Source organism: Aotus nancymaae, unplaced genomic scaffold, assembly GCF_030222135.1.
Source record: "Aotus nancymaae isolate 86718 unplaced genomic scaffold, 86718_ANA_hifiasm-v0.15.2.pri h1tg000020l, whole genome shotgun sequence".
NCBI lineage: Eukaryota > Metazoa > Chordata > Mammalia > Primates > Aotidae > Aotus > Aotus nancymaae.
The window spans coordinates 3,827,501-3,851,735 of record NW_026988432.1 but is presented as its reverse complement, the minus strand read 5'-3'; the positions used below and the strand labels follow the sequence as shown (position 1 = coordinate 3,851,735).

The 24,235-nt window shown below is 36.4% G+C and overlaps 1 protein-coding gene across 1 annotated transcript in view; it reads left to right on the top strand.

The window, feature by feature from the left end:
- Nucleotides 1–24,235, top strand: part of ZNF407 (zinc finger protein 407) — a 459,175-nt gene that overhangs the window by 26,987 nt on the left and 407,953 nt on the right. The window contains exons 2-3 of the mRNA XM_012465418.3: nucleotides 7,287–12,020; nucleotides 17,569–17,683. Coding sequence (XP_012320841.2) covers nucleotides 7,340–12,020; nucleotides 17,569–17,683 — 4,796 coding nt within the window. The 5' untranslated portion in view covers nucleotides 7,287–7,339. The remainder of the gene's footprint in view (nucleotides 1–7,286; nucleotides 12,021–17,568; nucleotides 17,684–24,235) is intronic.

Genomic DNA, 24,235 nt, shown 5'->3' with positions numbered 1-24,235 from the left:
GTTAGTCTGTGTTAGAAGCCAGTGCTGTGGCCCTTTGCATGGCTGAGAGCTTTCTTATGTGCCCATAGTTTGTGTTATAGGGATTTGCCCAATCGCTCTCTTCTTCTTGCCCGCTCAACAAAAGAAAAAAGTTTTATTCATATCCTTCGCCCATTTTTGAATGGGCTTGTTTGTTTTTTTCTTGTAAATCTGTCTTAGTTCATTGTAAATTCTGGATGTCAGCCCTTCGTCAGATGGGTAGGCTGCAAAAATTTTTTCCCATTCTGTTGGTTGCCGATTCACTCTATTGACTGTTTCTTTTGCCGTGCAGAGCTGTGGAGTTTGATTAGGTCCCATTTGTCTATTTTGGCTTTTGTTGCCAATGCTTTTGGTGTTTTGGTCATGAAGTCCTTGCCTACGCCTATGTCCTGAATGGTTTTGCTTAGGTTTTCTTCTAGGGTTTTTATGGTGTTAGGTCTTATGTTTAAGTCTTTAATCCATCTGGAGTTAATTTTAGTGTAAGGTGTCAGGAAGGGGTCCAGTTTCTGCTTTCTGCATATGGCTAGCCAGTTTTCCCAACACCACTTATTAAACAGGGAATCCTTTCCCCATTGCTTATTTTTATCAGGTTTGTCAAAGATTGGATGGTTGTAGATATGTTGTGTTGCCTCCGATGCCTCTGTTCTGTTCCATTGGTCTATATCTCTGTTTTGGTACCAGTACCATGCTGTTTTGATTACTGTAGCCTTGTAGTATAGTTTGATGTCTGGTAGTGTGATGATAGACTGGACCGGAAAAATGTGGCACATAATACACCATGTAATATTATGCAGCCATCAAAAACGATGAGTTCGCGTCCTTTGTAGGGACATGGATGAACCTGGAAACCATCATTCTCAGCAAACTGACACAAGAACACAAAATCAAACATCGCATGTTCTCACTCATAGACGGGTGTTGAACAATGGGAACACATAGACACAGGGAGGGGAGCACGATACACTGGGGTCTGTTGTGGGGGGAGTGGGGGGGACAGCGGGGGGTGGGGAGTTGGGGAGAGATAGCATGGGGAGAAATGCTACATATAGGTGAAGGGGAGGAAGGCAGCAAATCACACTGCCACGTGTGCACCTATGCAACAACCTTGCATGTTTTTCACATGTACCCCAAAACCTAAAATGCAATAAAAAAAAAATTGTAAAAAATAAAAAAAAAAGAAAAAAGTTTTAGTTTTCTCAAGGTTAGGCTCAAATGATACTTTTGCTCTCTGAGTTAAATATTGTGCTTGGAAGTATGATTCCTTGCTCGTGTGTACTGCTGTAGATTTTGATTTGTGTCATATGCGTGATCATGTATGACCTTGTATGAGGTCACTGGTGTGTGTCATGTGGCTCCCACAGAATATTATCCTAGTGCATGAGTGCATTTGTATCACTACAGTTCCTTTCATGTGGTAGGCATTCAGTATTTATTTGTTGAATGTTTGTTGTTATTTCTTAATATGTTGAGATGTTGGGTTATTTTATTAATTTAGAAATTCATTGTGAAATAACATATGTAGAAACTTTTTTCCTTTTGTTTTAGAATTTTTGGAGCCATTGTTTAGAAGATTAAGGATCTCATTATTTTGCTTCTGTGCATTCATGTAGTTGTCATTCTTTTGTCTGTAAAAATATGAGTCAGATGCTCTCAACAGAATGTTCACTCCAAGCAAGAGTGTGTGTGTGTGTGTTTGTGTGTGTGTGTGTCTTCCTTAAGGAATGTGGTGTTGTGTGTTCTCTTCATGTATTTGGAAGATGGAACTCCTGCTGGTGCCTAGTGAAAGGGACAGTTGTGTATTGCAGCAGTGTTTGCAGACGAAGAGGTGGTTAGACTGGGCATTGAAAGGGAATTCCTGCTGTTTTAGGCTAAGCATTAAAATGTTTTTAAGCAGAACTTCTATTTCAGATATTTTTAAACATTATATTTTTATATATTTATATATATAGACATAGACATATACAAAAGTTGACAGAATAATATAATGAATCCCCATGTGCTTGTTACTCAGCTTTAATCATTATTACATAACTTCACTATGCCCCTCTCCTGGACTGTTTTAAAGTGTATTGCAGGCATTTTTTAATTTCATCTGTAAATACTTAAATATTAGATATTTCTTATATCACAATGAGACATTCATTCATTCTAGTACCTTACAAGTGTTTGGAACTGTTCTAGACTCTTGGGATATATGGCTGGATAAAATAAATCATGCCTTTACAGTCTAGCATGGAGAGACAGAAAATAAACGAGACACATAAATAACCATAATACAAAAAGCATGGATTTCATCAGAATTTAACACTTCCGTTTATCAAAGACACCATTAATCAAATGAAAAGGGAGAAAATGTTTGTTAAACATATATCTAACAAAGGATTTATATCCAGAATACATAAGCAGGTCAATAATAAAACAACCAAATTAAGAAACAGCCAAAAGACTAACAAAGCACATTAAAAAGTATTCAATGCAATCACTAGCCATCAGAGAAATGGAGATTAAAACCATACGCACTAGAGTGACTAAAACTTAAAAGACTGATATCAAATGTTGGTGAGGGTGTGGGTCAAACAGAATTTTTATAAATCGCTGGTAGCAATGCAAAACAGTACAGGCACTTTGAAAATCAGTCAGGCAGTTTCTCATAAAGTTGGACCTCCATCTACCCTATAACCCAGCAGTACCACTCCTTGATTGGTACACAAAAGAATGAAAAAATATGTTTGTAAAAACACGTGAATATTCTTGCTCATGTATACTGCTGTAGATCTTTGTATCGTATACATGATCATGTGTGGCCTTGTATTGAGGTCACTGGTGTGTGTCATGTGGCTCCCACAGAATATTATCCCAGTGCATGAGTGCGTTCATATCACTACAGTCCCTTTCATTTGGTAGACGCTCAGTACATATTTGTTGAACTAAGAATACTTGTCAACTTTCTTGTAATAGCAACAAAAGGAAACAGCTCTAATGTCTTGTCAGCAGAATTGTGGTACATCTATTGAGTACTCCTACCCAGCAGTGAAATGGAACATACTACTCACACATGCAGCAAAAGCGTCAGGCTGAGCCAAAGAAGCCAGACCTCTCTTCCGCCACAGAGCATATTGCGTGGTTCCATTTTACTAGACCAGGCAAAACTCATCTATTGTGGAAGAATTCTGAACATTGATTGTGTGATGGAGGGTTGGTGTTACCAGGGATCAACTGTGAAGGGACATGAGGCATCTTGCTGGAAGGATAGCAGGGCTCTGTATCTTTTTCTTTTCTTTTCTTTTTTTTTTTTAGACGGAGTCTCGCTCTGTCGCCAGGCTGGAGTGCAGTGGCGCCATCACAGCTCACTGTGACCTCCACCTCTTGGGGTCAAGCAATTTTCCTGCTCAGCCTCCTGAGTACCTGGGACTACAAGTGTGTACCACCACATCCAGCTAATTTTTGTATTTTTGGTAGAGACAGGGTTTCACCATGCTGGCCAGGATGGTCATGATCTGCCTGTCCCAGCCTCCCAAAGTGCTGGGATTACAAGCGTGAGCCACCATGCCCCAGCCCGGGGCTCTGTATCTTGATAGGGATTCCTGGGAGGTCACCTCTGCAGATCTCTGGGCCTCTTTTTCTCTGCACCTTTCTCGTCTCCTTTATTTTGCCCTCAACTTACAATGCCCCTCCTTGTGCTGTGGTCTGTGTACTTTCTCAGGCAGTAAGCCGGGCTCACCTGGTGTGTTTGTCTCAGGAATGACTATCCTTTGGTGTCTGATGTCAACTCTCTTGCACTGTTGCTTCGTACTTTTTAGTGATATGAGTGAAATGAGAAATTTACTTTTTAATGAAATGAGAAATTTACTTTTCTTTAGTTGCTTGAGGCATAAGAGTAAATCCAGCCCCTGTGACTTGATTTTGACCAGAAGCAGCTGCCCTGGTTTGGACAATTTATCTGCTTTAAGCAATGTGTGGTTTTGTCGTCTTATCTGTTACATTGTAAGCTCTCACAGGACTATGATTTTGGGTGGCGTTTGCTGTACTTCTAGCATCTACAAGCAAGAACACTTGGCATACTGTAGGCACTAAGTGAAGGTGTTGAAATGGGTGCATGATTCTTTCTTACTTCCTTTCCTCCCTTTACTTGTCAATTTCAAATGTTGTATAGAAAATTAGTGTTTTATAGAAAAGAGCATTCTCTGTGTTTTTTTTTGTTTTCTTTCTTTTTTTTTTTTTGTTAGAGATAGGAATTCGCCATGTTGCCCTGGCTGGTCTCCAACTCCCAGGCTCAAGTGGTTTGCCCACCTTGGCCTTCCAAAGTGCTGGGATTATAGGCATGAGCCACTGTGTCCAGCCAAAAGAGCATTTCCTAAGGATCCATTGCAACACCAGTCTCTTGATTCCTTATAAACAAAGGGTTCTGTGATCAAATAAGATTGGGAAACGCCTGTGTACTGAGAAATCCTGTGGTAAAGTACTGTTTGTTCAGTTTTCCTTTCCCTCCCCCTCCCCCTTCCCCTTCCTTTTCCTTTTCCTTTCCTTTCTTTTGAGACAGGCTCTCACTCTGCTGCCCAGGCTGGAGTGCAGTGGTTCTGTAGTAACTCATTGCAGCCTCAAACTCTAAGGCACAAGCAATTTTCCCACCTCAGACTCCCAAGTAGCTGGGGCTACAGGTTCACACCACCACAGCTGGCTAATAAACTAGAGTTTTCTAAACTTACTTGACCAGAGATGTTTTTTCACCTAAAACACCTACTCTTATATAATTTATAATTTCTGGAACCTATTCTGAAGGAATGTATTTGAACTAATGTTGAATATCTTATAAGTGCAATAAAACTATGTATATTTATCTTTCTATGGTTTTTCAAATATTTGTACATTATAGATAATATTTGATAATTCATATATTTTTAACAGCTTTTTTGAGATATTTTAAGTTCAATGGATTTTAGTATTATAATCTATTGATGGATGTGTGCAACTATCACCACAATACATTTTAAAACACCGTTATCACCTCAAAAAGAAACCCCTTACCCTTTAGCTGTCACCCTCCATTCTGCCTGCCTACCTCCAGCCCTGAGAAACCAAGGGCTGTCTACTTTTCTGTCTATATAGATTTCTGTATTCTAGACATTTCATATAAAAAGGAATCTATATACTATGTGGTCTTCACTTGATAATGTTTTTAAGGCCATCCACATTGTGGCATGTATTAGTACTTCATTTGAAATTTTATTTGTATTGTATTTTTAGAGACAAGGTCTCTGTCACCCAGGCAGGAGTGCAGTGGTGTGATCATAGCTCAATGCAGCCTTGAACTCCGGGGCTCAAGAATCCTCCTGCTTCAGCTCCAGAGTTAGGACCATAGGCACTTGCCACTAATCTTTATTATTTTTTATTTTTTGTAGAGTTGGGGTCTTGCTATGTTGCCCAGGCGGGTGTCAAACTACTGGACCCAAGCTATCCTCCCTCCTGGGCCTCCAAAAGCATTGGGATTATAGGCATGGGCCACTGTGCCTGGCCAATACTTCATTCTTTTTATGACTGAATACTATTTCATTGCATGGATATCACATTTTCTCAATTCATTCATCTATTAATAAACATTTGGATTGTTTCCACCTTTTGGCTATTATGAATAAATATTGCCATCAGCATTTGTGTACAAGTTTTTGGTTGGATACATATTTTCGTCTCTCTTGGGTGTATACCTAGGAGTAGAATTACTGGGCTGCATACCAGCACCACGTTTAGTTGTTTAAAGAACTGGTGGACTGTTTTCCAAAGTGACTGCACTGTTTTCCATCCCCATTAGTGGTGTTGTGAGGGTTCCACTTGTTCCACATTCTTGCCAGCACTTGTTAACTGATTTTTTGAGTATAGCGATCTCGGTGAGTTTGAAGTGGTATCTCCTTGCGGGTTTGTTTTGCATTTCTTTAGTGACTACTAATGTAGAGTATGTTTTCATATGCATAGAATTATGTGTATTTTCTATGAAGAAATGTGTTTCATATTCTTTGCTTATTTTTGAATTGATTTATTATTGAGTTACAAAAGCTTTTAAAATATATTCTAGATGCAAGTCCCTTATCAGATATCTGATTTGCAGAAATGTGTTCCCATTCTGTGGGCTTTCTTTTCACTTTCTTGGTAGCGACCTTTGAAACACAGTGTTTTTGAAGTTTTTAATTTTGATGAAGTCCAGTTTACTTGTTTTTTTCTCTTATTGTTCATTCTTTTGGTGTCTTACATTATAAGTATATTTTTGTTGCCTAATTTTAGCTGAATCAAAGTAATAGGCTTCATTTGATTTTTCAATGTTATGGAGTAAATAGCTAAAATAGTTTAAAATAGTTGTCATTAGCTTTGAGACTATAAAATGTTGATGCCTTTTTATTAACATGAAATCAGATGGCATTTGGCTGAAAATTCCAATCATGGTGTAAAGTAAAGAAAATGATATGTTTTAATTGAATTAAATAGCATAATGAAAAATAAAATCAATATTATTGATTTCAAGGCATTTTATTCAATAAAATTCTTTTTTTCCTCAAAATTTACTCCATTAATTCTACTCTACCACTGACATTTCCCTTTGCCATTAACCTTCAGACAATATAAAATGACTGTTAGTTGAGGAAATTAATGATTGACAGCTTGACTAGAAGTGGCTTTTCATTGGTAAAAGAGCTTGAGCATGAATGGTGATACGTAATGAGATTATACATGTTGTTCATTGGAATATGTTTAGAAAAATCATGGCAAAGCTCTTTGCTTTAGGAGAAAAGGATGAAATAATTGTTTTAAAATTATGTTTCTTTTATATAGGACTTAGGCTCCTTTTGGGGATTAAGGAGGGGAAGGCCTCACTTCTAGACTTGAATCACGGCAGTTTTGTTTTCATACGTTTCACAGAGTAGGAGCTCATTGAAATGTATTTTGAAAGGAGAGCTTCTCTGTGTGTGTATTTTTTTTTGAAGGGCAGTCAATTGAAGTATACTGGTACAGAGAATTGAAAGTATGGGAGTTTGTTGAGAAATCACTTTTTCTATCAAAGATACCAGGTATTTCTTCCTGAGTCAACAATAGGGTAAAGTGGTGTTCCTAAAATCCTACTTCATACTTCTTGATAAAAGGCTTTAGACATGTGATCAAATTCATCTCAGTATAAAGGGCATTTCATTGAGGCTAACTGTATGATACTTTTTCATCTAGTTTTGGACTAATACGTATGTCTTTATATTCAAGATTTAATACCATGTTTGTTTACTTCACAGGTTATGAGTGCCAGTGAGCCACCTTAGATAGAAGCATCATCAGCACTTTATTAATGATGGATAGTGAGAATAAACCTGAAAATGACGAGGATGAAATGATAAACAAAGAAGCACAAGACTTGACAAAGCTTTCATCCCATAAGGAAGATTATGGGCATGTATCTGATATGATAGCAAGTCTCCCTGAGAATTCTACGAGCAAAAGAGGTTTTTCAGAATCATCGAACTTTGATAGTGTTGTTATAGGAGAAGACAATAATAAACATGCTTCCAAACGTAGGAAATTAGATGAGGCAGAACCCCTTAAATCTGGAAAGCAAGATGTTTGTAGATTAGAAACTTCTGAAAGCTCAGCCACAGAAGAGGGTATCACAGTTGATGCAGCAGGGAAGAAGGCCTTCCTGAGCGACTGCACAGCTGGAGGCACATGTCTCCCGAATGCCCTCTCCCCTTCTCGCGATGTTAGCACTATCGATGTTGTTTCTCTGAAAACAGACATTGAACAAACATCTGCTCAGGAAATGGTTTCCCTTGATCTGGAAAGAGAATCTCCTTTCCCCCTGAAAGAAGTTAATGTTAGTTGTACCATTGGGAATGTGGATACAGTTCTCAAGTGCAGCACCTGTGGGCATTTGTTTTCTTCATGCTCTGATTTGGAAAAACATGCTGAGTCTCACATGCAACAGTCTAAGGAACATAACTGTTGTCACTGCAGCCACAAAGCAGAGAGCAGCTCAGCGCTACATATGCATATCAAACAAGCACATGGGCCACAGAAGGTCTTTTCTTGTGATCTTTGTGGTTTTCAGTGTGCAGAAGAAAACCTGTTGAATGCACATTATCTTGGCAAAACACATCTCCGTCGTCAGAATCTGGCTGCTCGTGGAGGATTTGTACAGATCTTAACAAAACAGCCTTTTCCTAAAAAACCATGTACAATGGCAACAAAAAATGTTCGCTCCAAGCCAAGAACTTCTAAACCAATAGCAAAAAATAGTGATTCAAAAGGATTACGAAATGTGGGAAGCAGATTTACAGATTTGACAGGAAGCATTTCTAAACAAAGTGGCAGTAGTAGTCAGCTTCTTGTTGAAATGATGCCTTCCAGAAATACTTCGTCACAGGAAGTAGAGATTGTTGAAGAAAATGTTACTTCCCTTGGTATAACTCAGAATCCTGAAAACCAGAGTAAAAAACTAGACACCTTAGTAACCTCAGAGGGTCTCTTAGAGAAATTGGAATCTACCAAAAATACCCAGCAGGCAGCACATGATATCAGTGTAACCTCGAGGCCAAGACCCGAGCGAAATACTCTCTTGTTGGGTAATAGCTTTCGTCGACGAAGCAGCACTTTTACCTTGAAGGGCCAGGCAAAGAAAAGGTTTAATCTTTTAGGAATTAAAAGAGGCACAAGTGAAACTCAGAGGATGTTTATGAAACACTTTAGAACACAGATGAAAACACATGATGCAGAGTCAATGCTGAAACACTTGGAAGCGAGCAGCAGTGTGCAGAGACTGTGCATGACTACCTCAAAAACTCAGGAGGTGGAGCAGGGTCGGGGGAGCATCTGTCCTCTGGGCTCCAGGCTGGACTCCCTGACAGTGAAGCCAGCTTCTGACCCTCAGACATTGTGTGCTTGTACAGACTGTGGGCAAGTCGCTACAAATAGGACAGATTTGGAAATCCATGTGAAAAGGTGCCATGCCAGAGAGATGAAATTTTACTGCCATACTTGTGACTTTTCTAGTATATCAAGGAGGGACTTAGATGAACATTTGCACAGTCACCAGCATCAGCAAACTGCTTTTGTCTTGAGTTGTCAGTGTTGTTCATTTACATCCTTGGATGAAATGAATCTTAGAGACCACATGAAGGAAAAGCATAATATGGATTTTCTTTGCACCCCTTGTAGTCTGTTCTTTTTGTCTGAAAAAGACATGGAAGAACACAAAACCACCGAGAAGCATATTAGTTCATTGGTTCAACCAAAGACTTCGCAGTCATCTAACAGTGATTTGGTTTTACAGACTTTACCTTTAAGTACTTTAGAATCAGAAAATGCAAAAGAGTCTATGGATGACTCAGGAAAAGTGGCTCAGGAAGAACCTGTGAAGTCCAGGGTAAGCCATGGTAATGAAGTGAGGCATTCTAGTAAGCCTCAGTTTCAGTGTAAGAAGTGTTTTTATAAAACAAGATCTTCTACTGTCCTCACGAGACATATAAAGCTTCGACATGGTCAGGACTATCATTTTCTTTGTAAAGCTTGTAATCTTTATTCATTGAGCAAAGAAGGAATGGAGAAGCACATTAAAAGAAGCAAGCATCTTGAAAATGCTAAGAAAAATAATATTGGCTTAAGCTTTGAAGAATGTATTGAAAGGGTATGTATAGGTGCAAATGATAAAAAAGAAGAGTTTAATGTTTCTGGAAGTGGAAGGATTGAAGGCCATGTAGGTGTGCAATTACAAGAGCATTCCTATCTTGAGAAGGGCATACTGATGCCTAAGGAACTGTCACAGTCTGGTGATAGCACCAAAGATGATGAATTAGCTTTGACCACTACTTCAAAGAGAGGGAGATCTAAAGGTAACATCTCACGGACATGTTCACACTGTGGTCTTTTGGCCTCTAGTATTACAAACTTGACTGTTCACATTAGACGAAAACACAGTCACCAGTATAGTTATTTATGCAAAGTGTGTAAGTATTACACTGTAACTAAGGGAGATATGGAACGTCATTGTGCTACCAAGAAACATAAAGGACGGGTAGAAATAGAAGCAAGTGGAAAACACAGTTCAGATATCATTGTTGGCCCTGAAGGGGGTGGCCTTGAAGCTGGAAAAAAGAATCCTGGCTCAGCAATGACCATGTCAGATGAACATGCTAACAAACCAGCTGAGTCCCATGCCTTTCAAAAGGCAGATCATGGAAACTCAGTTGAAGCCAAAGTTGAAAATGTATTTCATTCTCTAGATGGAGAAGTTAACAGGCATCTTCTTGATAAAAAGGAGCAAGTATCTCTAGAGCCAGAGGACCTCGTCCAGCAGGGGGATGTGTACTCCCAGAGAGATGTTACAGGCACAGGTGAGAATAAATGTGTGCACTGTGAGTTTAATGCTCACTCCTCTGCTTCTCTAGAGCTGCATGTAAAACGGAAACATACAAAAGAGTTTGAGTTTTATTGCATGGCATGCGATTACTACGCAGTGACTCGTCGCGAGATGACCAGGCACGCAGCAACAGAGAAACACAAAATGAAAAGGCAGTCTTACCTGAACTCTGCTAATGTGGCAGCAGGTTCTGCAGACACGTCCAAAAACATCATTGTGCCTGAAGAAGAGCATCAACAAAATTCTGAGGAATTTCAAATAATTTCACATCAACCATCTGATACTCTTAAATCTAGAAATGCTGCAGATTGCTCTATTTTAAATGAGAATACTAATTTAGATATGTCTAAAGTGCTGTGTGCAGCTGACTCTGTAGAAGTTGAGACTGAAGAAGAATCTAATTTCAGTGAAAATCATTCCTCTTGTGATACTTTCCAACAGGCTCCTGTCAAGGATAAAGTTAGGAAACCTGAGGAGATGATGTCCTTTACTATTTCCTTGAACCATGAATCCTCAAGCAGATTTCAAAATGAAAATTCAGGAAGCTCTGCTTTAGATTGTGTGACAGCAAAGAAAAACCATGAGCTATTGAATGATGCAGGTGAGCTACGCATCCATTGTGAGAATGAAGGAGGAAGCGTAGGAGACAGTGAAGGTGACGTTCCTCACAGACCCCTGTGTCCTGCAGTGCTCGCTGGGGAGCTCTCGGCTGAAAGCCCCGCTCCTGTTGTGACAAGAATAACCAGACAACAGGGAAATCTGGAGAGTGGGGGTCAGAACAGAGCTGCATGTGGGCATGGTTTGGAGGCCCTGAAAAGGGTCCAAGAAGATCCCATTCTGGAGAATAAGGAAATTCTGATGAATTCCCAACATGAAACAGAAATTATTTTGGAGGAGGATGGCCCAGCTTCTGACAGCACGGTTGAAAGTAATGATGTCTATGAAACTATAATTAGTATTGATGATAAAGGGCAGGCCATGTACAGTTTTGGCCGATTTGACTCCTCCATAATAAGAATAAAGAACCCAGAAGATGGTGAGTTGATAGACCAGTTTGAAGAGGGCCTGATAGCAACCAGAGTGAGAATTAGTGAGCTGCCCTTGAAAGACTGTGCTCAAGGTGTGAAAAAAAAGAAATTTGAAGGCAGTTCCCTTGGTGAGTCTACACGAATTCGCTGTGATGATTGTGGCTTCTTAGCAGATGGACTGAGTGGACTGAACGTTCACATAGCCATGAAGCATCCTACAAAAGAGAAGCACTTTCATTGTTTACTCTGTGGAAAGTCATTCTATACCGAAAGCAACCTTCACCAGCATCTGGCTAGTGCTGGCCACATGAGAAATGAGCAGGCCAGTGTGGAAGAGCTTCCGGAGGGAGGGGCCACCTTTAAATGTGTCAAGTGCACAGAGCCCTTTGATTCTGAACAGAATTTATTTCTACATATTAAAGGACAGCATGAGGAATTGCTGCGGGAGGTGAATAAATACATAGTGGAAGACACTGAGCAAATCAACCGCGAGAGGGAGGAAAACCAGGGAAACATCTGCAAGTATTGTGGGAAGATGTGTCGAAGCAGCAACTCGATGGCCTTCCTGGCACACGTTCGCACTCATACAGGTATGTAGCTCTGCAGCAAGCCAAGTCAGTGAGGACATGGGGCCATTTGTTCCCATCCAGATACACAGCCCTACCTGTAGCTGCTCATTGGCCTCCACCCGGTTCACATTTCACTGCTATGTGCTGCTCTGCTTGGCTGTAATAAGTCATTGTTGACACTTAACATTTTTAAGGGTAATTAAGCCCTAGTGATCTCAAAGGCAGGTTAGTTGACACGTTTCTTTTAATTTTGTTAAAAAGCCTAGTCCCTCTGATGCCTTTTAAAAACTGCTGTCTGTTGCAGCTTTTCAGTTGTTTCTGAGTCCTAATTATTTGGTTTTCCAAAGTATATATTAAGTGGTACCTTGTAATTTCAGAGGACATGTTAAGTGACTTTTGAGGAATGGAGTAATCAGATTTTTCTTACTATATTAGGGATGTAAAAATATTCATCACTAGATTTTTTTTTTTTTTTTTTGAGACGGAGTTTCGCTCGTTACCCAGGCTGGAGTGCAATGGCGCAATCTCGGCTCACCGCAACCTCCGCCTCCTGGGTTCAGGCAATTCTCCTGCCTCAGCCTCCTGAGTAGCTGGGATTACAGGCATGCGCCACCATGCCCAGCTAATTTTTTGTGTTAGTAGAGACGGGGTTTCACCATATTGACTAGGATGGTCTCGATCTCTTGACCTCGTGATTTTATATCCAAAAGTGTAACTTCCAGGCAACCAGATTCTACCTTCATGGATCAAAATTAGTCACCACTTTCCAAAGTTAACATGTGCTAGGGATCTGCTGTTCCTGGAGGGAGCACCTGATTTAGTCTCTGTGCTCTGTCACAGTTAGTGTTCCATTTTAATGTTTAATTTTAGGTGGAAAATTTTTTAAAAAACATTTTTTTTTTTGGTGGAAAATGCATAAGCTACTGTTCTAAATTTATGTAAAAATTCACTGCACTGTTTCTATAAACCTGCCATACATTCTTTATTTTAAATAGACAGCTTTTCTAAATCATTGTGCTCTGCTTAGACAAGTTCTGTCTCCATGGTTGAATTTATGAGTGGATTTGAATAATAAATTCACATTTCAATGAACATATTTTCATTAAAACTGTAAGGTTTATTTTACTGTACTTTTAAATAATGGCTTATTATTAAAGCTATACTTTAAATTCATACAGTTTTTGATACTTAGTGCATGGTTACAAGGAAGAAGACAAAAGAGTATGAAGTGTCATTACTTGTTTAGGGTGATTAAAGATAGATAAAAGTTTTTTGTTGAAGGAAGTAAAGGGGCAACCTGCATAAGATTAATCTAGATAAAAACAGACATTGTACTTTTCATCCCAAATATTCCCATGCACTGCAGCCATTTTTGGGGAATAAGCCCGAATGCTTGTTTGCATTGTTAGTATCTCCGTCAGTGCCTTGTTGCAGCTTTCTTTCTGAAATGATACAGTTTTAGAAATAAGTCTTGTTCACATGCGCAGAAAATATGTACTTTCTTAATATGCCCTCTTAAGGCAGATAAAACTGAATAAAACTAAGAGGAAGATGCTAATGGAGCTCTTTTTAGAATTCTTTATGCAACTGTCTGGTCAAGACATGTTGCTTATAATTGATGTGTCCATTACTTGAATTCTCTTGTAATTATAGTCAATAAGTCTTGTAAATGTGTTAAAGCTCACTAAAAGCATACAAATTCAAGAACAGAGTAAGGCTAATAATTTAAAATAATCAATGTAGGCATTTCAGCACTTAATTTCCCTTGTGTGTTGATAGCTGATCATTCTTAATCCATTAAGATTTATTTAGTCGTTTACAATGCAAAATAGGTTTGCACTGGTCACTTGTGCCATTTGAAAATGTCCACCAGGTTAAGTGCAGAATGTAGTCCATTAGTCTTCCTTGACTATATGTATTAATTGCATTTAAAATCAAGTTAATGTGGATGTGAAAGTGAGGTAACTATCAATATGTGACAAAGTAACCGTACTTATATAAGTTACATCATTGATTGTAACATTTAGTAAAAGTTAGCGTATTTTTTTTTTAAACTTCATGCGTTGGTCTTATCAGGAAGTACATTTTTATTGTGCTTTGAAACACTACCAAGAGCCCTGTTCCTCAGGACACAATACAAGTTTACCATTTCAATTTTGCAAGTCATTTTTTTGGGGAAATTGGTCTCCAGGTTTAATTCAAGGTTTTTTTTTCTTGGAGCATCTTAAAATGAATTACTTTTCAGATACTTTGCTTATGTCCATAAAATAGTAATGCAGAGACTGTTATTAATGGTTAACTGGAAAAGAGCTTACTCTTCCAATCCCTGTTTTCATATTTTGTGATTTACTCTATGTTTTATATAACCTTTTCTTCCCATCCTTAGCATGATAAAAATAGCACTATAAGAAATAAATGAGTTTTGGTTATCAAGCATTGTAGGAAAAAGCATCCTTAGAGTCTCCCTGTGTGCATGTTACTATGAAGCAATCAACATGACCAGAATGGGCGGTCTTCCGTTTCATGTTACATTAGTAGACCTAAAAAATGTCATTTTCATTTCTCCTCCATTGGTCTGTCAAAGCTTTTATTTCACGTTACGTGGACTACTGTTGAGCTACCAGATTGTCTGAAGCCATGAATTTTATGTTTAGAGTGCTCTGGTCACTAGTGCCATCTCAAAATATTCCAGGGAGATAGGTAGTGTGTGACTTCACTAAAAATTTCTAAAGTTAGGACTGGTAGTGTTTGTAGCTCAATACGTGACAGAGGACAGACAGCTCAGTAGAAGAGTTAATTTGTAGATTTTCAGCACAGTGACAAAGACTTCACATTGTTCACTGCCTCATCTATGTCTCACACTTAGTTGGCTCTTGGTATATCTTGATGAATGAATAAATGAAGGAGCAGATGAATGAATGAATGAATGAAGTGTTTGAATGGTTAGGGAGGATTGTAGGATGATGGCTCTATTTGTTAGATGATGGGCAATATACAATGTCATTCATTCCTTTAAGATCCAAAGGCCTTCATTTGGTATTTTCTATTTAATGCTAATGTTACATCCATGTCTACATAGCGATTAGTAATGACTGATGGTTGAGGAGTCCCTGGAGGCCTGAGTGAAGACCTAGTTTTTAACGATTTTGAAATTGTTTTGGTAAAGTAATAAGACACCAGAAAGATAGAGAGCCTCTTTAGTTTTTCCCTTTGAAAAAAACCTTATGGACCAAATGAAGACCAAAAAACCTACCGAGGATAATGCTGTTCCAAGAAATGGAACTATTGCAAATAATATTGTAGGTTTTTAATAATCAAAGTGTACCTGAGAGAAATATTTAGAGAGCTGTGATTTTACAATTTTGTCTTATAAACACTATGCCTGCATTCATTTTGGAATGTGCATAGCAAGCTTAAAAATGGAAACATTATTAGTTAGGGAAAAAAAGAAGGGTCCTTTTTTTTTTTTTTTTTTTTTTAATGCAGAGAAGTATTACCTCTGCTAGTATTTGAATTTTTATGGCACAGAAAGGAGATGTTAACACAGTCTACTCTGAATATAAGATGTAAAGAATAGTCAAGGCCTCTGTGATTCTGGGTGAAGCAGTCAACAAAATAACTCATTTAGGTATTGTCAACACACTGTGCTGTGATCACTGAGACCTGCAGAAACTAGAGTTTTCCACAGAGGAGCCATATACAGTAAATTGAACACACCAGAGACCCCATGTCCATTTCTCTGTGGCATCTGTGCCACAGGAGGAGGAGGTAGTCACATGGCAGGTGCTGTGTGAGCAAAGTGAAAACTCAAACCCATGAGACCTTTTACATCCTTCACCAAAATTGTAATACAAATTTGGGAGAGGTTTATCTTCTTTGTTTGGAGTCCTGATATTATTGTTACTTAATAATGTCCTAATTACCCTGTTATCTTTAGAGCATTTAAATTTAAAGTATTGGTAAATTGGTTCTTCACACATTTTCAAAAGTTCCTTTATAGAATTCTATGTCTTAGTGAAATGTTCAAACTAGTGATAAGCTTAGTTTTATCAGAATCATTTAAATAAACTGTAGTTTCTAATGTGACTGATAGAATGTGATTGCTGTAAGCTGCAGTCTCAACCTGCTTTTGACATTTAAACATATAAACCTGACTAGATATAACCATTCAGGTGCTAAATATATTTTACATCTACTTCTAACAGCAGAAATGGAAGTATTAAGAGATCTCGCTTCATTGTCATTGAACTGTGAAATATTCAACCTTGTCTGCCCGTGCTTAGTACTGTTGACTTTTTTATTTCTGTTGGAAGATTAAAATTAAATGCTTCACTTTTTTTGTCAGCTTTCGGGAATTAAATTGAAATTTAAGACTAAAATTTTTTACTGAGTGCTTCAATTTCAACAAAGTATTCTTGGAGGATTTTTTTTCCAAGGGCACTGCACAAAGGTTCATTGATCAAATATGATTTATTCTAATTTTTTTAATTTGAGCTCTTTTTGTATATTTATTAAAGTTCACATATTTCATGTTCTATCTAACTGTAGTAGAGGGAGTATTTCACCATGTAAGTACTAAATATGATACCAAAAATCTGGTAACATACTGTGCTGATTTTAAACTGGTTTTTACGATTATGATTTATTTATTTGTAGATGTAGTGGTTAGAAAGTTGGGAAATGGTGTATACATTTTATATCTTAAAAGAGTGTTGTTTCTCATTAATGTGGATACTGATTATCTGTTAATATGTTTCAGTTTCAATCTTATCTGTTACTGACTCTAAGTGTGTAGACTTTGAAATAATCTTATTTTCTCATTTTTGAGTATAGCTTAATCTTATTTCTTTATGAAATAATTTAAAAAATTTTGTTGCTCCTATGCTTTTTGTGTTGAAATATTTGTTCTTGAAGTTAATAAACAAAATGTCAATTCTTCCAGTTTGTTGAATCATCATAGATTTTTGACTATAAAAATGATCATAAAAGCATAAAAATTATCTACTGTATATTTATAAATTATCATCTTATGAAAAATACAGAGAATAATTTGCGATAAATGTCAGAAAAATACCTGAAATGTACCTTTGTTAACATAAGTAAATTCAAAGCTGGAGAAATATGAGGAGACAAGGAGATGGCTACAAGAAATGTATGTGATGATAAATATGCTTTTAAAAATATCAGCTGCTCTGTGTGCATTTGTGTTTTGAAAATGTTCCCTTTGAAGTGTTGAGTGACTTTAAGATGTATTTTTGTGAATTGTAAGAAAAATATTTAAAATTATTTAGCTCATTTCATCTACTTAGTGCTGCTCAGCAGTCTCACTTTTGACTTTGAATCTTAGAATTGTTAGTGGAAGTTAGAAAGACTCACAGAAACATTAAAGTCTTCAGAGTAAAATAATTATGGAGGCAGGGCTATTCAAGTTACAAATGAATGCAAGTATTCCATTTTGGGTACAGAAATTCTTAATTAGGTTAAAGGTGTGATTTAAGATTTAGTCCTCTTTTCTAAGCTATCAGTGATGTATTCAAAATCAAATCATATTTATGTTAAATTTACTCAGGATCAAAACCATTCAAGTGCAAGATATGCCATTTTGCAACAGCTCAGCTTGGAGATGCCAGAAACCATGTGAAAAGGCACCTTGGGATGAGGGAATACAAGTGTCATGTCTGTGGGTGAGTAAATTGAAGCCATCTCTGCTGCATGAACCAGGAAGCATGTGCAAGATAGCCTTTGTTTCGGAATTCAAAACCGATAGGAGTAAGAGTGGCTAAAATTATGCATGCGTACCCTTCTTTCCATTGTTATGGTAAATTCCTTAAATACAGTTATGACATTCTTCTCCCACTTCTAATCCTGTACTGAAGATGAGCAATTTTATGGGCTACAAGGTCAATTTGAACCTGTAATCTGTAAATTGACTAAATTATAGGATGTTCATTCACATTGCCAGAGAGAACTATAAATTCCATTTAAAGACATAAAAAAATACATAATATAGCTTTAGGAGTGTATATGTATGTTTTTTTTTTTCTTTTGCTGTACTTCTTTAATTTTTATCACATTAATAGCTCTTTGGATCCATTGGACATATTCTATAAGGAAAACAAAAGATTTAATTTCAGATGGCTGGTTACTGATTATTGCAGGGATGATGCTGAAGAAAACTGTGTTATACATTTTTGTATAACTTTATTTCAAAACTTATTTCCTTTTTTAGTTAATGGTTCTTTCTCTGAAGAATCATGTGCAATGTTTAATTGTCATTCAAATGTGTTGCATTTAATAGAAAGTGCTAAGGTGCCTTAATGCAAAACTAATTAATTTAGCAGAAATGTTTAAAAGGTTTTAAAATGCTATGACATATATGGTATATCATAAGACATTCAGAGGTGGATTTTAATACCCTACTTCTGATTAAAAGTATATTTTAATGTTATTATGCTAGAGAAATTAGCTAATAAGTGCATCAGATAAAAATTATTCATGTGAAACCTGAGAAACTTGCAATTCTTATGGCTAATTCACAAAATAACACAGGCTCAATTAAATTATGCAATGTACACATATTAGGTTTTTTTTTTTTTTAGTAGAAGCTTCTGCTGATTGATACTACCATGTAAATACATTTTATGTCAAAAACAAGTTCTGTTATTTGTTGGACAGTACACTTTATCCCAGGATGCAATTGTGTGTTTTGACCCTTAGGATAGTTTTGCAAGTATCTTTGCAAGCAGTTTTATGAACCATGGTCGGTGATATATTCATTGGCAGAATTGATGGTTCAGTGACTTGCAGCTAAAGTAAATGAAGATGGCCCGAAAGCTCCCTGAAGATTAGTGGGAGAATGAGTTTTGTTACTACTGATTTTAGCTGCAAGGGTGAAGTGCCAAATGGTTCATTTTAATTGTTTTAGGTCTTGGAAGTTTAAAAGATACCTCATTTATTGTTTTTACCATACATGTTATAAAAGGCCCTGACTCCAGTGAAAATTTGCTATTAGGTGGCAGTAAGCAGTTTTTCTCTCATTTCTGAGAAATAAGTAAACAATTTTCGCATAGTCTGTCAATAGAGATCTAATTCCATTCATTTTTTAATTAGGGTTACTTAGACCCTAGAAAGAGAAGAAGAAAGTTTTTCACAGAACAATTTCTAATGTATCTGGTATCAAAAAGAATACATAATTGATTGGCATTAGTTGTATGATTTGAGCAGTGTACACCCTGCTCACTAACTGCTTGCCACATACAACTGAAATATTGCATGAGTAGTTCATATATTTGATTCCAGAGATACAGAATTGTAAATAATTATACATACATTGAGTTTTATACTGCCATCAGAGAAAGCTGTGTGTATGTGTGCGTATATAGAACAAGTATTCTAGAGTCCAGAATTGTATTTCTTAGAATTATGACAGCCATTGAATTTCATCAGACTAGGAAATAATAGCTCTCTTTATGTTTTAAATGAAATTTGATTGAAAAGTTACATAGCAATAATTTTAACAGTGACGCTGAATGTTCTGAAGAATTGCAGTAAACTGAAGAATCCTTATTGATCTATGTAGTTAAAACAAAATGGTAGTGAATTAGGTACCCTTCAATGTTACAGAAAAAGTATCATAGGTTGATCCGTATTTCATGTGTTTCAAAGGGATAGGGCAGTGTGTAGGTTAAAAATTAAAGTGAAAAACAAAAATCAGATTACTGGCACCAGAGAGTATTTGTACATTAACATCACTGACAAAGTCAATTCATTATCATTGATGGCTAAATAATCTTAGAAATGCTCAGTGGACCTATTAGTTCCTGAACATAAGCAGCTCATGCTGCATTTCTTCATTAGCTTTAATTGCTATAAATTTTACCTTTTACAAAATCATGCTTTAAAAGGTAAAGTGATCTTTCAGGAACATTAACTGTAATTTTGTCACAAACAGAAGGTCCTGCATTATGTTTTCTTTTCTTTACTAGTTAATATCTTAGTCTTGTCTTTTAGAATTTTCTTAATGAGCTCTTCATTATTTGAGTTATAAGGAGTTATTTCTCAAATAGTCTTGATTGACTAAAAATATAAAAAAAATTGGGCAGTCACATTTTTAAAGTGAAATTATTACTCACAATACTGTACTCTTTTTCTTAGTAACCTCTTGGTTTTCTTGAAAAAAAACTATTTTATGGTGAAATTGATAAAAACAGCAAACAGTATTGAGCTCAATATTAATGTCTCAGATTATTTGTAGTTGACCTATTTTTCAGATCTTTATATTAGATGATTTTGGATCCTCATCAACTACACGTTTTGTGTTTCTCACTAACACATAGTTTTAGAGTTGTGTACTAGCAACACCCTTAACAAAAACTGCCTTTTAAACTTTTGTGTAACTTGTCTGAACCTAGATCGATTTTCTTTGAATCTTCAGGATCATTTTTAAGGTGTCATTCCCTTCTCTTGCCCTGCCCCACTGGCAAATCTAGCTACTGTAGATCTTGGGTTTAAGTTAGTTTGACAGAAGAAACTGGATGTATTAGATGTCTAATTTCTATTAGGTAGTTAAGATTAAGAATTCAGACTTTAAGTTTTGTTTACCCAAGGTTTACCTGCTCGTGTGGTGGTAAAAATTTCAAAAATGTATTGCTGTGTACTTCATGTTTTTAGTACATGTTATGTATAACTTTATGTAAGAGTCATTTATTTTACTTTCATTTTTGGGGGAGCAGTTTTTTTTTTTTTAAAGTAGAGTTTCTTAATTGCTAAAAATATCCAAGTGTGATTGAGAGAGGAATTTTGTAGAATGTAGATATGTTTATATTTAGGCACTTGATGGATAGTTAACTTGAAAATCTGTTACGAGTCTGACATAGGGGTTAGTGGGAGAGAAAGTAAGAAATAACAGAAAGTATACCTATTTTTTTTATAGTTAATACTTTAATAATTCTGTGTTTAGAAAATAGGCCAAATGCATATTTTTATTACATCTATGATCTTTTTCTTCATTTTTTTCAGCAGTCAAAAACTTAAAAATCTCAATGACTTTAAAAATTATTTTAGGCACCATGTCTTGTTAAATTCTTTTAAATTTATTTTATTTTCTATGTATGTATAAAATATTATACCTAGTACTCTAAATAGTATTTATGCAGTGTATTGTGGTTTAATAAATAGCTTTGATTAACTTCTGTCTCACGTGTTGATTTCTATAGCTTTGTGGATTGTTTATCTTATGCTTATTATCCCCATTTTACTGATGGGAAACTTTAATATTAAAAATGTTTTTAGTGATGTACTTAAATTATTTGACTAGTAATAGTAGACCACTTTTCTTCCTTTTAACTATCCCTTTTCTTTATTTCTCCATTAATTTTTGTAATACCTGTTTTTGTTTCTGACTTAACTTTAATCTGTACTTATTTTTTTTCCTCTCTAGGTTGTTTTCACTAAGCATGTAGTTAATGTAACTTATCTACTTTCTCCTAGCATCTACTTTTATTTTCTGCTTTTGCCCCAGATTTACATTTTTTTTAAATTGCTTGCTCAGTGCTTTACTTTCATATTCTGATATTGTCTCTCTCTTTCTCTCTCTCCTCCCCTTCTCTGTTTTATGTTTCCCACTTATAAGTGTTATTTTAAATAATTTTTTCCCACTCTGTTTTATTTGTTGATAATTTATTCCATTTACTTGAGGGTTATGAACTGAACATATTTGTATAATAGCAAGAGGTAAGTGTCTAAAAGTATAAAGATAGTATCATCCCATTAAGATGAAAGGGATATAATTGATCAACTTTGGTTATTGTTTTTGTTTTGCAGTATTAGTTTTTTTTCTTAAAGAGCTGTAGAAAACTAGTAATTGGCCTGTGATTTCAACAAACCTGAGAAATGATAACTAAGTTTGATATGCCATTATTCAGAAGTATAGACCTGAGTGTGCATGATACAGGAGTTGCATTGTTTACTGATTGATTTCCCTGAGTCTCATCTTGATTCTTGTGTGTGGAGTTAAATAGTTGAATATAATTTAATCAGGAGAGAATAAGAGCATTTTCTAAATCTGTCACATCTGGTTTCATGAAAAGATTCCAGACATTTTAAAATTGTATATTAATGTGTTTATGAACTGTTTATTCCTAGTTGGTTTAAGAAACCTTAAATAGAAAGTTACTAATGCAGTAAAAGTCTTTGTGTGTGTGTGTGTGTGTGTGTGGCATTACCTACTTTTTGTGCATTAGAAGGGATCTCTATGTAGATGATTATAATGTCACTTTCTGACCTTTGCAGCTTGAATAATTGTAAATCATTGCTTCATAACGTGTCAGAGAATGTCTGTACTAGGCAATTAAATGGCAGAATATAATAGACCAAATTATTGCCTGTCATGTTTTCAACAACACAGTTAGTGTTTGAGTTACACTTAATCATTACGTGCATTAGCAACTTTGTTGGGATCCAGCTTCAGGCTGAGCATGAAATGCATTACATTATTTAAACCTCTAATGGTACAAGTCATTTATTTGTGTTGAAGTGTACAACATGCAGAGTTTCATAAAGCAAGGAACACTTGAGAGCTTAATTTATCCAAATCAAAGTCTAAATGCAGATAAACACAAGTGGCAAAAATTAGTAATTTTTATAGGCTGGAAATATTTAAAAATACATGGTTGTGGGTAATTGTAGGCAGCAGGAATAAATTAAAATCACTATTTTTAGTCTGCTCTGAGAACTAAAGCTGTGTGTACCTAAATCATTAAAAGCACCATGGAATTGCATTTTTAGCTGAACAATTAGTTACACCCATCATATCTACAGATATATCCAAGTAAAATAAGTATTTGGTTTAGCTGGTTGTTGGTTAAAGAGACATAGTTAGGACACATTTATTCTAGAATGTAGCATGAATTATGCTTGTAACAGTATAAAGTGCAGCATCTCTCAGTTTGTAAAAAATGTTTAAATTAACATTAAAATGCTCTCCCATTATAAATGGTACGTTACGTATTTTATCCACATAATATTTTAATACTTTTTGTTGAATATTTTTGTCTTTAGCTTGAAATTTTAAAAATGCTTTGTAATGATTGCTGTCTCTCTTCCTCAGTTAGGAATAAAAAGTTAACATTATTTGTGTATTCCTCTGATGTTAGAATCCTTGAGATACCTTTTGCATAGTGAATGAACATTTACAGTTTTTAAAACTATACAAATGACTTTATTATTGGAAAGCCTAAGAGCTATCTTGGTTATAATATTCACATATAAAACTTGTTTTCTCAGGTAGCATCCTTGTGTATTTTCCAGTGAAGTGTTTAGTGAAGCTGGGAGGGTTCTGGGGTGGGGTTAGAACAGCAGAGTGGAAACCGGCAGCTCCTCCTCACAGGGAAAAGACAAGCTCTTGGGTCCATTATACCCTGGTTTCCTTTTCTGTGTAGTGGTTTTTAAAATTTTGGCCACAGAAGAGTGGGGTCATAGGTTTATTCCATGGCCAATGAGTATGATCAACCTATAACAAAACAGAAATAAACTAAACATGCTTATTCCTTGGTGTTGTAGTTGAAAACATTGGCTTCTGTCTCTAAGGTCTTTTCCAGTGAAACAATCATGTTCTAGTGACTTAACTCATTGCTTCTTTATTTTTATTTAAAGTGGCTTCCTAGTGATTTTAAAATGCTACTGTGATGGCTGGGTGTGGTGGCACATGCCTGTAATCCCAGCACTTTGGGAGGCTGAGGTGGGAGAACTGCTTGAGCAACATAGGGAGACCCTATCTTTACAAAAAACAAAAATAATTAGCTGGGCATAGTGGTGCCTATCTGTCTTTCCAGCTATTTGGGGGACTGTAGAAGGAAGATCTTCTGAGCCCACGAGTTTGAGGCCACAGTGAGCTGTGATGGTGCCAGTGTACGCCAGCCTGGGCAACAGAGCGAGACCCTGTCTCTTAAAAAAAAAAAATCTTGTTTTGGAGTCTCAGGATTCTTTAACCTTCCTGATCCCCGCAGTAGAATATAGGAGGGTAGCCATTCTTCTGGTTTCCTTGCCTGTTCCGTAATTTTTTTTTCTTGTTCACCTCCCTCTCCCTATTCTGTTTCTTACAGTCCTTTACTTTGTGGATGCTTTTGCTGTTTCTTTTGTGCAAGAACTGGATGAGAAGGAGGCATGATAAATGTAGATAGAAGGGAAGCATAACCACTGATTTATTATTTCTCATTTGGCAGATTCTTGTGTTTTTC